Genomic DNA, 14,512 nt, shown 5'->3' with positions numbered 1-14,512 from the left:
GAACATACATATTCATTAGCCACTGGAGTCCCTATGGACATACGTGGTATGTCCTGATGATCTGGGGGGAAGGGTAGATGGCCTTAATGGATTGAAAAATGTATATGGAAGAAGGAAAGAGAGGGCATGAGAAATGAAAGGCTGCAAAGTGACAACTTTAAAGGTTAACTACAAAGTGCTATTTAAACGGATTATAAATTGTCTAAAATTCACAGAGGTAGCATAAACAAAATAACATTTTTTAAATATGGGAAAATCAGCTCTTTTACCTCGGACTCTTTCCCTTACAACAGTTAATGACACCTCACACTTAGGAAGATTTAGAGTGTGAATTATTTGTATATTTTAAATTGCATGCACAAGCATCCTCATGTATCCTTTTGAATAACTTACCATAAAATATACAGAGTTTTGGACACTTTTTTTTTTACTTGGTTTTAAGATTCTTATTCAAAAATTTTACACAGAAACATTTAAAAAACCTACCCCCACCCAGAAAGCATAGATCTAAGTTATAATTTTAAACTCTATGGATTTGTGTGTGAGTGTGATAATATGTTCACCTGTATACTTTAAGTATAGGAAATTTTAAGGGAAAATGACTTGTTTGAATTATGATCATGATTTCCTGGGTTGCTTTAAATGATACGGTTTCTGTCCTGATCATATAGTGAATCCAGGCTCAGTGGTCTAAATATGATATTTCCTTCATCAGTGAAATTTGCTTTGCATAATGCTTATGCATTCATTCTCATAAATGCAAGCCATTTTCTTGCAAATTAAAAATAATGACCGATAGGACCCTTGCATATCAAGTTCTATCCTCCATATGAAATATTGGCAAAAATAGTCACCATTACACTTGGTCATATTTGTTGGGTGAATATTTTCTTGCTATGGATACAATTTAATGTATTGTAGAGAACCCAATTCAGATCATAAGCTACCTACAAGTTTAGTTTAAACACAGAGTATATATTAATACCATCCTAGTCCAAGTCATGGTGCCTGTAACATTAAACACAGGCTTTTATTAAGCCCCAAAATAATGACATTTAGACAACAAGATCTGTTGCTTACCTGGATACCATCTACCCAACAACTTTCTGTAGGAAATGAGATGCATAACTTTGGAGTAGCTTAAATAATCTTATAAAAGTTGTACTAATGCTCATGTATTTGACTAAGAGAAGATGCTTCCCTCACTGTTAAATTAAGCTTTGGTTCGTGGTATCAAACATACAGCACATGCAAAGGAGTACATTAGGAATGGTGAAAATGGATAGGAAAATAGCAAAAAATAATATCTGACAAATTACGGCAAAGGGGGAACACTTAAACAGCATCTGAGACCAGTTTTTTAAGATACCATTCATTATTCGTCATTCCACACTGTTGTACTAGTGACACTGAATCAATAAGAAAATTATCAATTATTTCCCATGTGTTGTGTTGTAAGAGGGCAGGGAAACTCTCTTATCGTAAAAAAAAAAAAAAAGTATTTGGAAAAGGTTTTTAACTTTTAGAGCTGTATACTTTCTAGATTTCAAGAAAAGGTACGTAAGTGAAGAAACTGGAGCTTGAAGCTTTAAAGTGGAGTCCTAAATTTAAATGCCTGCGTGACCTGGTAGATACCATAAAAATACCTGACATTGTCATGGGGGTAGGAGCACCATGACAAAGTGGAAAGGGTAGGATATGCCCCAAGGAGGGAGCTGGTCCCCAGAATCAGACAGCTGTTGCCAGGCAAGAATGAAATGTTGTAAGATTTTGTCTGAAAAATGGGAAATACGGAAATACAGGGATTTTTTTGTTTTGTTTTGTTTTGTTTTTTGAGACAGATCTTTTAAAACAAAAAGTAGAGTGATTTTTAAAGCCCTGTGCTGGCCAAACAAAACACAGTTGCAGGGTATATGTTACCCTCAGGCTGTCAGGTTGCAATTTCTCTGTAAGAGGGTGAGGTATCTGAACTATATTTACTAAGAACTATTTGGGCAGAAATGCCTTCATAATTGTTTTTTTTTTAAAGCATTGTTTTATGCAAATAAGATGGAATGGGTTGAGAAGGGTGCTGCAAAATGTATTATAATTTGGAGTCTTGAGGTGTGAAAATGTGATTTAAAGAGAAAAAATTATTTGACAGTATTGTTATATAATTAGAATATCTTATTTTGAAACTGCAGGTTTTAAAATGAGTTTTAACAGTTTTAACTAGTTTTAAACCTCTAAGTACTTTATTTCTTAGTTTTGATCTCTAAAATGTTGAGTCACAGGAAACATCAAAAATAAATAAAATACTATGAAAACATTTGGAAGCGTTGACACCTTTTTGATTAAACAGATTATGCTCTGTGTTTTGCTCAGAACAAGAGCATTTCTATATCTTTCTTGGAACCAACAGTCCCACTGGAAAATTTCCTTTTCAGTTGCTGTCTTGAGGTTGAAGGAAAACTGATTTGTAAATTCTGGGAGTGATTTTACTTTTTTTCTGTCTAGCCAGTGTTGTTTTGTTTTGTCTTTAATGCACCCTGGCTTTTTCAAAATAAAAGAATACTAAGAAATGTTTGTGTAGCAGTTCACAATTGGGAAGTAGTTTCACAAAATATTATTCAGGTAATCTTAATAGCAATACAGTAAGGTTAAATAATACCATTATTGTCCACATATTACAGCTGAGTAAGTGAGTGTGATGTGCTTAAGTGACTTAACCAAGATTAGAACAAATAAGTGATAATGTAAGCAATGCTGCCAGTGGCCTGATTCTACAGGCTGGAATTTTCACCTGTGAAACAAAATTCTAGAACCGTCTTTATGTTCCTTCAGTCCCTTTCTATCCCAACAATCTATCAATGGTTCCAAATAAAATACTATATTATGCAGAATAGTATCGAGTCCTGTAAGACATCATTATAAGTGAAACATCAATCTAAAAGTGAGGATGTCTGGAATGGTTAGGTCATTTTAAAGTTCTGTTAATCTCTAAAATCAAAGAGTCTAATTTTGGAGAATTTAGACTGTGAACTTGTGAAAAAGGGAGCTGAAAAGGTTTCATCACCTTATAGACAAATGGACCCTCCTTTTTAGCACTGAACCACAATGCTTTGTACATAGTTCATCTTTTATGAACTAAAGTTAAAATTTGACAGCCCCTCTATTACATTCAGCTTATAAAAATCTTCTAGTTTTGGTCCACTTAGATGGAAGAAAATTAGGTAAAAATGATACGTAATTTCAGTGCTTCTTCCTCACTTTTTCCCCTTTCTATTACTTGTAGATTTTATGCCATATTTTAAAGCCAAGAATTATCAGGGAATAGCTTGAAGAAATTTCCAGACCAAATGAGTTAGTACTAGTAATACTAGCTAATGCTGTGTTGGCCTCTTGGCTTATGAGGATGGGCAGACAAGGCTGTGTGGGTCTCCTCAAACATTTCATTTGGTCGTCACTCCCCTTGAAGAATGATAATGAGTAGATATTGCACTGGGCCAGTTTGCGGTGCCAGGAGGTGTACAGTCCTCAGAAGGTTCTTCACTTCATAGACCTGTATTTTTAGCCAATGAATTTTCTACTTTCTACTGGAAATTTGGAATGCTTTGTACATTAGTTCTGCCATTTCCAACCCAAGAGATGATAAATCTGTTGCATCACAAAGAAGAGGCTATAAAGTATTATAATTACTTTACAGTATTTACCCCAGTAGTGATTATCTTTCAGAGAAACCCTTGTTAATATTATATTAATTTTTTTAATGCTAAAAAATAATGAAAGGTTCAGAGGTGCAATAGCTCAAAGAAATGTAATAGGTGTAATAATGTCATGCAGTCCTGTGTGAGTGCTATGCATCTGCTTTAGAGCAGGCAAACCTGCCATGCCTGCAGGTGTTTGCCTCAGGTCCCTGCCCTTGGGAAGTCTGAGAAAACCTACAAATGAAGGCAGAGCCCCTAGTAGCCAAAATTACCCTATGGGGCCATTGTAAAAGGGAGTAACTATTTTAGACCTGATGAACTGTTGAATAGTACCCGTATATAAGGAGTGGGGTGGGTAGTGAGTGCCTCACATTGATATTTCTATGAATGTATGCTAAAAACAGATTCTAGAAGACCTAACCTTTTATTTCCAATATTCCTCTCATTTTGAAATTTGCTTTTATATCCTTCATTTTTCTCTATTACCATTTAAAATTTTACAGCTGTGGCAGAACTTTAGAGGATGCTATAGTAGTTTTGTTTCAAAACTAGTTGAAGAGAAAAATGGAAAAAGTAAAGTAACAAGGCAGTAACTGGTTATTAATTAAACCAAAGTTATCAAATGGTCAGTAATGGTAAGAATGGCAAATGTTATCCGTACTATCCAGTTATGTAGGAAATATAGATTTGTTCATTTATATATACATGGATTCATCCCATAACAATAAAATATGAACAATGCTCAGATGTTTTACTGTAGTACCTGTCATTCCTGTGTAACAAATTATCTTAAAAGCAATTTTCGATTAGATTGTGTATTTTCAAAAAAACACGTTGCATGATGAAATTTGCCAGCTGTATTAAGATTTTTCTGATCCTCTCAAAAATAAAAATTGATGTTTTGGAACAGTTCTTCAATTATCTTTAAAAACTATTTTTTCTTACTTTCCACTGTTTTCTGAATTTTTACTGTACCTTTTTAAACTATTTCCAAACAGTAGGAGTTATTGTTCTAAAGTCATGCTTCTAATAATGTTAAAATAGTATTGTTTCTGAGATTCATCTCCATGTTCTGAAGAGAAACCATATAAAAGCTGTTTGTAAAACTCATCCTATTATTTGAGTGCCAAGTTAAGTGACACAAGTGTATTGCTTCTGACTCACAGATAACTGTAATACAATCAAACAAAGCAGGGTGTTTTTGTTGTTCAGAAAACATTTGGCTCAGTGGTTTTGTTCCATTTCATATCAGAAATATCACCACCAATGAACACAATAACAATAATAACAAAAATAATTTTGGTTACCAATTTCCAATTAGTGTTAAAATTCAAGGAACCAACAAAAAGACTGTACTCTGAAGGCCAAGACAACCTCCTGAACATTGGTTTCCTCAGCTCCTGCTAATATCAAGAATTAGTTTACGGTTAGATTAACTTAGGCTTTTAAATAACATTAATGATTTTAAAGCACTGGATGAATTCTCATGTTTCAGGGGATATGAACAAGTCCATTCCCTTATATTTAAACAAAACACAATTTTGCCTTTTGCAGCTCTGCAAAGGTTATTGTTATTTACTATGCATCAATAAATAAACTTTCAATTATCTTGGTAAGCACATCCAAAAATAGCATGAGAATCAAAAGGCAATGGTGTATCCAGTAATTGTTCCAAATAGATAATTTTGATAAATATGATCTTTGCTTCATTTCAAGTGAAAAAGAAATCTTATGAAATTTAGTTTTGCTCGAGTTAAACTATGCAAAAATACCCTATGAAATGGACACTCTATTTTATTTAAACTGTATACTACTGTCTTTTACAGTGATTATAACTTATTAAAATCATTTTTGCCTTTCTTTTGTGAATAATACATTTACAAGAAAACATTATTTAAGCGAATACACATGGGGGGTTCCCACCTCCCATGTTTTTAAAAAAAAATTAAGCAGTTTCATTTGAGTTAAAAAGTATATTTCTTCATAATGTTTGTTATGTATGTTTATTAACTTATGCCAACAATGGCTTAGCTCAGCGAACTGAAAGGAAGAAACATCCTTTAACTTATGTGTGCGTATGTATGTGTGTGTGTTGTGCTAAATTCCATTGCCTGTACTTCTTAATTATTTGTTGAGCCCTTTAAGACTTTTTTTCATGTTTTTCTGTATCAAACTAATCACATTTATACTCACAGCATATGTGTTCTTATTTTCTCTACTCTGTATTTTAATAGTATTTTAAAGGAAAAAACCATAATAGAAATTCCCTAGAAATAATTTACAGGACTAATGAATTTGTAGGTCTCTTAGACAGTTCTACATTACAGTCACATTAATATTCTCTCCTCTTTATAAGGCTTGAAGTAAATCCCATGACACTAGAAGAATTTAGATACTGATTACTTGCGATTGGTTCCTGGTGATTTGCTCTTAATAATTTCCAGTTGAATTTAATGAAAGTATGATTCCTGAAATGCTGCTTCATTAAAATTGCATCTTTTCCCCTTTAAGTGTGGTTTCGGTCATTTCACTCATTTTGCGGTGTGTTTTCCTCCCCCTTAAAAAGTAATGATTGAGAAAGCAGAAATAATTAAGAATACCACTTTAATTCTTCCTAGAACTCATCCTCAGAGTTTCTCTGAGTGAAATGATGCAAGCTGCATTTCATCAGGATTTTATAATACTATTTTCCCATTTGATGAGATTATTTAATAATATATAAAGTTTTAAAACATAAATATGAATATTGGGGGTAGTTGAGGGAAACTGAAGAAAGAATCTGTTGCATATACAAGAGAACTGAGGTCTTTAGAATTTTTAGTAATATATATATAGGTTGATTAAGTTACACTGTGCAGCATTCAGACTTAATTTAACTGAGTTGTGATTTGCAAATGAATATCTACATGGATCCTTTTTAAAAATCAAAATGCAAATGAGTACAATTGCAGTAAAATATATTTGCAAATGAATCCTGTTGCTTTATTCATTTATTGTGTAATTACTGCAATCCTTCCCACCTTGTTTTCAGTATTTCTTAATCATTAAGTCGGAAGCATGACAGCAGTGCCAGCCCTGGCATGATTCTCTTTGACTAAAACCTTGTAAATTAACACAATTAGCACAGCATCATCCTGCTAATTAACTTCCAGTGTCTGGTGCAGTGGTTTTGCAAACAAGGAAGAGGGAGTCAGAAGGGAATCAACATGCCATTCTGTTACCAAACTGTGTGTTATGTTCAGTTTATCGCAGTAAGTCAAAGCCGGCCATGTCAGAAGCCAGAGTCAGGCAACGAACAGCCACAGAGCTTGGAGGAGGAGCACAGAAGGGGGTAGAAGCTGACAAAATAGACTAGTAATTCAGAAGGGGGTTGATGCCACAGATGCTTCATGCAGACCAGGCCTCCTCCTTATCAAGGCATCTCTGCCAGAGGGCACAAGACAGTTTGCAAAATTCACTTTGGGTAATACAGAAAAGATGAAGGAGGGCTGCTTAATACAGCTGTACCAGAATCGGAAGTGTTAAACCAAGCAGAGATTAGACTGGGATGAGACAGCAATGGGAAAAAGGAGAACAGGGTACCAGTCCTCTTCTGTAACTAACTGTATGTGAGACCTTGAGGGTACATTGTAAATCACTTTGGGCCCTGGCTTCCTAATCTGTGAAATAAGGTAATTTCTAAAGTCTCTTTACAATTTAAAATTCAAATTATTCTGACTGCTTAGTATTTTTTTTCTTAAATAAGAAAATACTCATTTTATAGTTTGCTACATAGTCCATTTACTTCACTTAGTAACCCAGCAGATGATAGACTTACCCAGACCATCTCATTATCTACTTGTACTCCTCTAGTATATGCCCTACGTGGTTTCCTATAGAAATTGAAAGAGTTAGAATCCAGAATCTCTCTCCATTCTTATCTTCCCTTTCCCCTCGGTTTCCTTTCTCTCTCTCTCTCTCTCTCTTTCTCTCTCTCTCATATATTTTATATATATATATAAAGATGTATAAGAGAGGATGTGTATAAATACACACCCACACCCACACACACACACACACATATTCTCCCCTTAGTACCTTGCAGGCTATAGGGGGAGGAGGGATTATAAGAGAAGGAGGGAGAACGCTAGAAGACCGACAGACAAGTGATGCTTGTTTTTTTTTTCAGAGCCTCAACAACAGAACTGAGAGGCAGAAAGGAGCCAGTTGTAATTCATACCGAGTTGTAGGCTTTGTGCGATGAAAGCGATGGAGCGCTGCCTGGGAGATTGCTTTGCTGCACTCCACGAAGCAGATTTGAAACTGTCGTGGACCACTTTAGATGAGAGTTGGATTATGGAATGACCTGCTATGTCTGTGTCATATTGTTCTGCGCAGGGAGCATTATACTGTGCTAACTAGGTGTTCAGTACCAAATAAGAGAGGTATCCTAGATGTGATCTGTCAGCTGTGTCTCATTTTTATATTGCTTAAAATGTAAAACAGAAACTGTGATGTGAACAGACAGAATAGCTAGATATTGTACATGTTAATACTGCCATGTGCAAGATATTTAAAATGTTTGCTTATTTTAAGAAACTATGATTGAATTCTAATTTGACAGGAATATGTGTGTACATATATATGTGATTGTGTATGTCCGTACAGTAAGTAAGCTGATGGGCTTGACAGAAATAGATTTACTTATTCCTTAAAAATGCAAAAAATATAGGTAACTACAGAGTTATATTTTAAACTCAGTGTACTTTTTAAACAGGGCTGAAGTTTAGTCCATTTTAAAGAGTACTTGTTATAGGGATCATAATAGGTATGGTAAACAGTGTAGATCTTTTACAGTAGGCATATCATTAATGGAAAATAATAGGTAACAAAAGAAGTTGGGGGAAAAGCTTTAAGAGTTCTGATGCCTATCTAAGTAAATTAACTTTCTTCCCCCCAAAATTCTTAGGCTTGAAGATGCAGTGGACGCCAGAGCATGCCCAGTGGCCAGAACAGCACTTTGACATCACCTCAACCACTCGGTCTCCTGCCCACAAAGTTGAAGCCTACAGAGGTCATTTGCAGCGCACCTATCAGTACGCCTGGGCGAATGATGACATATCTGCTCTGACTGCATCCAACCTACTAAAAAAATATGCAGAGAAGTATTCCGGCATTTTGGAAGGTCCCGTGGACCGACCCGTACTCAGCAACTATTCAGACGCACCATCAGGACTAGTGAACGGTCGGAAAAATGAAAGTGAACCCTGGCAGCCTTCCTTGAATTCAGAAGCAGTTTATCCCATGAACTGTGTTCCGGATGTTATCACTGCCGGCAAAGCTGGAGTCAGTTCAGCCCTCCCTCCAACAGATGTCTCTGCGAGTATAGGGAGCTCTCCTGGGGTAGCCAGCAACCTGACAGAACCTAGTTATTCAAGTAGTACCTGTGGAAGCCACACTGTACCCAGTCTTCATGCAGGGCTCCCATCTCAGGAATATGCCCCAGGATACAACGGATCATATTTGCATTCTACTTACAGTAGTCAGCCAGCACCTGCACTTCCTTCACCTCACCCGTCTCCTTTGCATAGCTCTGGGCTCCTACAGCCCCCGCCACCACCTCCTCCGCCACCAGCCTTGGTCCCAGGCTACAATGGGACTTCTAACCTCTCCAGTTACAGCTATCCGTCTGCTAGCTATCCTCCTCAGACTGCTGTGGGGTCTGGGTACAGCCCGGGGGGGGCACCGCCTCCACCTTCAGCTTACCTGCCTTCAGGAATTCCTGCTCCCACCCCCCTACCCCCCACCACTGTTCCTGGCTACACCTACCAGGGCCATGGTTTGACGCCTATTGCACCATCGGCTCTGACAAACAGTTCAGCAAGTTCTCTCAAAAGGAAAGCTTTCTATATGGCAGGGCAAGGAGATATGGACTCCAGTTATGGAAATTACAGCTATGGCCAACAGAGATCTACACAGAGTCCTATGTACAGAATGCCCGACAACAGCATTTCAAACACAAATCGGGGGAATGGCTTTGACAGAAGTGCTGAAACATCATCCTTAGCATTTAAGCCAACGAAGCAGCTAATGTCCTCTGAACAGCAAAGGAAATTCAGCAGCCAGTCCAGTAGGGCTCTGACCCCTCCTTCCTACAGTACTGCTAAAAATTCATTGGGATCAAGATCTAGTGAATCCTTTGGGAAGTACACATCGCCAGTAATGAGTGAGCATGGGGACGAGCACAGGCAGCTCCTCTCTCACCCAATGCAAGGCCCTGGACTCCGTGCAGCTACCTCATCCAACCACTCTGTGGACGAGCAACTGAAGAATACTGACACGCACCTCATCGACCTGGTAACCAATGAGATTATCACCCAAGGACCTCCAGTGGACTGGAATGACATTGCTGGTCTCGACCTGGTGAAGGCTGTCATTAAAGAGGAGGTTTTATGGCCAGTGTTGAGATCAGACGCATTCAGTGGACTGACGGCCTTACCTCGGAGCATCCTTTTATTTGGACCTCGGGGGACAGGCAAAACATTATTGGGCAGATGCATCGCTAGTCAGCTGGGGGCCACATTTTTCAAAATTGCCGGTTCTGGACTAGTCGCCAAGTGGTTAGGAGAAGCAGAGAAAATTATCCATGCCTCTTTTCTTGTGGCCAGGTGTCGCCAGCCCTCGGTGATTTTTGTTAGTGACATTGACATGCTTCTCTCCTCTCAAGTGAATGAGGAACACAGTCCAGTGAGTCGGATGAGAACCGAATTTCTGATGCAACTGGACACTGTACTAATTTCGGCTGAGGACCAAATCGTAGTAATTTGTGCCACCAGTAAACCAGAAGAAATAGATGAATCCCTTCGGAGGTACTTCATGAAACGACTTTTAATCCCACTTCCTGACAGCACAGCGAGGCACCAGATAATAGTACAACTGCTCTCACAGCACAATTACTGTCTCAATGACAAGGAGTTTGCACTGCTTGTCCAGCGCACAGAAGGCTTTTCTGGACTAGACGTGGCTCATTTGTGTCAGGAAGCAGTGGTGGGCCCCCTCCATGCCATGCCAGCCACAGACCTTTCAGCCATTATGCCCAGCCAGTTGAGGCCCGTTACATATCAAGACTTTGAAAATGCTTTCTGCAAGATTCAGCCTAGCATATCTCAAAAGGAGCTTGATATGTATGTTGAATGGAACAAAATGTTTGGTTGCAGTCAGTGATAAGTTCTTTAGGAAAAAAAATGTAATGAATGTTGGCACACACACATAAAACCTGCTACATAGGGAATAGAGCCCCTTTCCAGTAGTGTTTAAATTGCAAAGGGTACTGGGGAAGATGACGATTAAGTTGCATCTTTAGAGTCAGGGTAGATTTGGAGGAAAAGTGCATCAAATGAGAGCTTCTGATTTGAAAGCCCCAGATGACAGAAAGTTATATGGATGCTCAGTTCTGTTCAAGCTAGACAACACTCACCAAGGAGCAAGGTGCAAGTGTGTTGATTTCAGAAGGACATGAACCTCGTGTGTTGATTCCATTCTGCTGTTCTCGAGATTTAGTTGCTGTCAAGTGCCTGGAGTGGTGCTTTATTTTTTTGTTTGCCTCACAATTACATTGGTGGCATGTGCTAATATAAAGAGCTTTAACTTCAAACATTATTGGACTAAAGAGATGAACAGTTGTGTTATGACAGAAAACCAGATTTTTGCCATTTTAAGAGCAACAGTATTCCTCAATCCTGTCTGTTCTGCAGTATTAAGCTAAGAACAGGTAAAACAGGGTAACGGTAATCTGGACCTTAATTTCTGCAGTTCATTTCTTTTAATGTTCTTGTCTGCAAAAACTCAGGAAAGTGATTGTGATTTGTACAGTACCTCAAAGGAATGTGTTGAAAGCACTATGTACTGCTGAGAGTAATAGGATAGGCTTCAATGTTACTTTATATTAAAATGTATGTTTACCTCAACGATTGGAAAATAGCAAGGAAAATTACTTTGAATGTATCCAGAAAAATACTGAAGTGTGATACAACTGAATATTTACAGTTTAAAGTAGAAATGGAAGGATTTTTTTAAGTTCTTTTACTAATTATGGGGAATTAACCAGAGCAGAATAATTCTTTATGTCAATAACTGCAAGAGTTCTTAGTACATTGCTCCTTGATAATTAAGTGAAAATGTTCTTAAAAGGTACACTGGTTAATTGAAAGCTACTTACTCAGTTTGTGTTAGTGTCTAGACCTGTCAGCCACAAGACCTGTTTAGGACCCTGAAAGTCACAGTACCTAAAAACTATGACTGCCTTTTTGTTGCATAGGTGGTAGTGGTGGTGATGGTGGTGGTAGTTTGCAAGTTCTCTCTTAAAACTGCTGGGAATGGTGTCATTCTATTCACTAATCTAGCTTATAGACTTGCCGTGCTATTTGATAGAATGCAGAGGATAGCAACCAAAACAAACACACAAATAAATAGAAACAAAAACCAACCAACCAACTTACATACATACGTATATATATATATATATATATATATATATATCTCCACAAAGAACCTCTCCATCTCCTCCCCTTCTTTTTGACTCCACTCTTGTCAGTGCAATTTTGCTTCTCATTTTGAAATCTGGGCTGTAGTGCTCCTGCTTTATTTCTACCTCAGTTTTGTTGCATTTCTCTTGGAAAGTAAAGTAGAAAATTGGAAGTGGACACACACACTGCAATGTAGCTTGCCAAACATGTTCCTTTGTGTTCTTCCGTCTTTCACCATAAATCTAGTTTACAAAAACATCAGCATTTATGCTTACTTCCACTTCAGTCTACCAGCCCCACCCCCACCCATGACATAAGTGGCATTTTTCTTAATTTCCTGTTTCTCTCCTGCTCTCTGTCAAGTTGTTCTTTGTATCCTTTAATGCTTTATGTCCAACCTTTCGTTGATAGTGGGCTGATGTTTGGCAATGCTTCTGAACAGTCACAGTGCAGGCTGTAGCTTTCCACAGCCACTGCCCATGCATAAGCAGAACAGCCTGGCCTTTTGAATGTATTTTCCTGGGTTTTTTCCCCTTTTCTTTTTTTAGTTTAGAGATGCAGTAACAAAACTGTTGCAAAGCACTGGCATTTTATGTATTCAATAAATAAGTGATGTACATTTTTTTAAAAATTTAAATAAATGCAATGAGAAGCCCCAAGAAAGGTCTTTCTGTTTTGTTTTTGTTTTTGTTTTTCCTTAACAAAAGTTTTTACTGCTCTTATCCACAATGTCCTATTCTCTGAAACACTTAACATAGAGAAAGCTAATGAGGGATTTCTTGTTTCTGAAATTTTATGATACTTGATCTTTACTCCCCTTTTTTATTTTTTAAGTTGCTAAAAACTGAGCAGTTGAACCAGAATTTAATTTACTATGACATTCTGTCAATTAAAACTGTGCTTAAATATAAATATTCCGTATTAAAAAGCAGTGCCTTTCATTAAGGATACAAAAAATAATACTTAAATACGCCCTCTGCTTTTCACAAGTGAATAAATGCTACAATCGTGTTCTGGGTCTACCCTGCACATCCCTTGTAAGGAAATTCTAATATCCACATTAACTTGTAGGTTCATATTGATCTCACTGACAAGTTTACTTTTGCACAGTGCTGACCTATTTTCTGACTTTTAGACATTGCATTTCATTTCCGCCAACATGCTGTGTTCACTTGAAAGCGTCTGGCAAGTTTTGACAAACCCAGTCTTATTTAGACAACTTTGGAAAATCCAATATTGACCCACATTTTTTGTGGCTACTAAGATTTAATACCAAATATGTGACTGCACTATTGTGTTTTACACTCATTTATTAAACTGAAAATAAATTGAAGTCATACATCTTGGCTTTTAGCTTTAAATGACTTAAAAATTAGAGCTCTGAGTGACTTAAAAATTAATTTGAGATACGAGTGGTCAAAAATCCATGTATTTAGGCAGAAGCTGAAGTCATATGTGGTTTTCATTTAGCCTCACGAAATCCAAGATTTGATCTCTTAGGAAATTGGGCATGTTGAAGAAATGAAGATCTGCTGGAGGAGATATGGCTGACCTTTGAGTAGATAGTGCTCTCCTGTGATTCTTTGATTCTGCATGGAAGCATTATGAGCTCTTCTATAAACTAGCTTAATAATGAGCTCTATTCTGACCATCCGTTCTGGGACTTGGAGTGGGGGTGGGGTACCACATCCTTGGAAGTGAATGTGTACAGTTGGTGATAGTACAACTGAGTATTCAGGCTTCATACTCTTGGCCTCTTTTTGACTCCTAAGAATTTGGAGAAGGCTATTAATGAAGGTAAGGTAATGAGCCAGTCCAAATCCCTCACTGTCTGGCTAAGAGATTGAGCCATTCCACTTTACAGACCGTAATTCCCTTCTTTCCAACTGCAGTAACATTTCCAACAGGGACAAAAAGGAAGTGAAGGAAACCGCTTCAGTATTGGGATCAATAGAAATTCAAGAGGTAGTTCATAATGACCTTATATGTGACACAAATGGAAATACTCTACACTTCTGGCATGCTTCTCTCCCAAATATTTAGAACATTAGTGACAATATGAAAAACTTTGCTGACTGAGCTGATCAATGGAATGTGAAGGCAGTATACTTTAAGGCTATTTACTTTCACACGGAATGTTTATCTATTAGTCAGTTTGTATTCTACTCAAATGCAGATAGACGGGTATAATGTTTTCTTGTGCATTTGAAACCTATCAAGGAGAAAATAAACCATTCCACTAAAATACATAGGCCAAACACCATCTGGGCAAGTGATAAAAGCTATCCAGAGGCTATGCTATGTAAAATAGCAAGGTCAATT

At 37.4% G+C, this 14,512-nt stretch overlaps 1 protein-coding gene across 3 annotated transcripts in view; it reads left to right on the top strand.

The window, feature by feature from the left end:
* The window catches only part of FIGN (fidgetin, microtubule severing factor), a 129,987-nt gene extending 117,134 nt beyond the window's left edge, over positions 1–12,853 (top strand). For 2 of the 3 annotated variants that reach the window (XM_028830777.2, XM_001097992.4), the window contains one exon: positions 8,635–12,853. In XM_028830777.2, coding sequence (XP_028686610.1) covers positions 8,643–10,889 — 2,247 coding nt within the window. In that variant the 5' untranslated portion in view covers positions 8,635–8,642 and the 3' untranslated portion in view covers positions 10,890–12,853. Of the gene's footprint in view, positions 1–7,827; positions 8,111–8,634 lie in introns of those variants that run through there. The other variant, XM_028830776.2, reaches the window with a different exon arrangement.
* The last annotated feature ends 1,659 nt before the right edge of the window (positions 12,854–14,512 follow it).

Source organism: Macaca mulatta, chromosome 12, assembly GCF_049350105.2.
Source record: "Macaca mulatta isolate MMU2019108-1 chromosome 12, T2T-MMU8v2.0, whole genome shotgun sequence".
NCBI lineage: Eukaryota > Metazoa > Chordata > Mammalia > Primates > Cercopithecidae > Macaca > Macaca mulatta.
The sequence above is the reverse complement of the archived record's forward strand: the minus strand, read 5'-3'. Positions and strand labels throughout refer to the sequence as shown.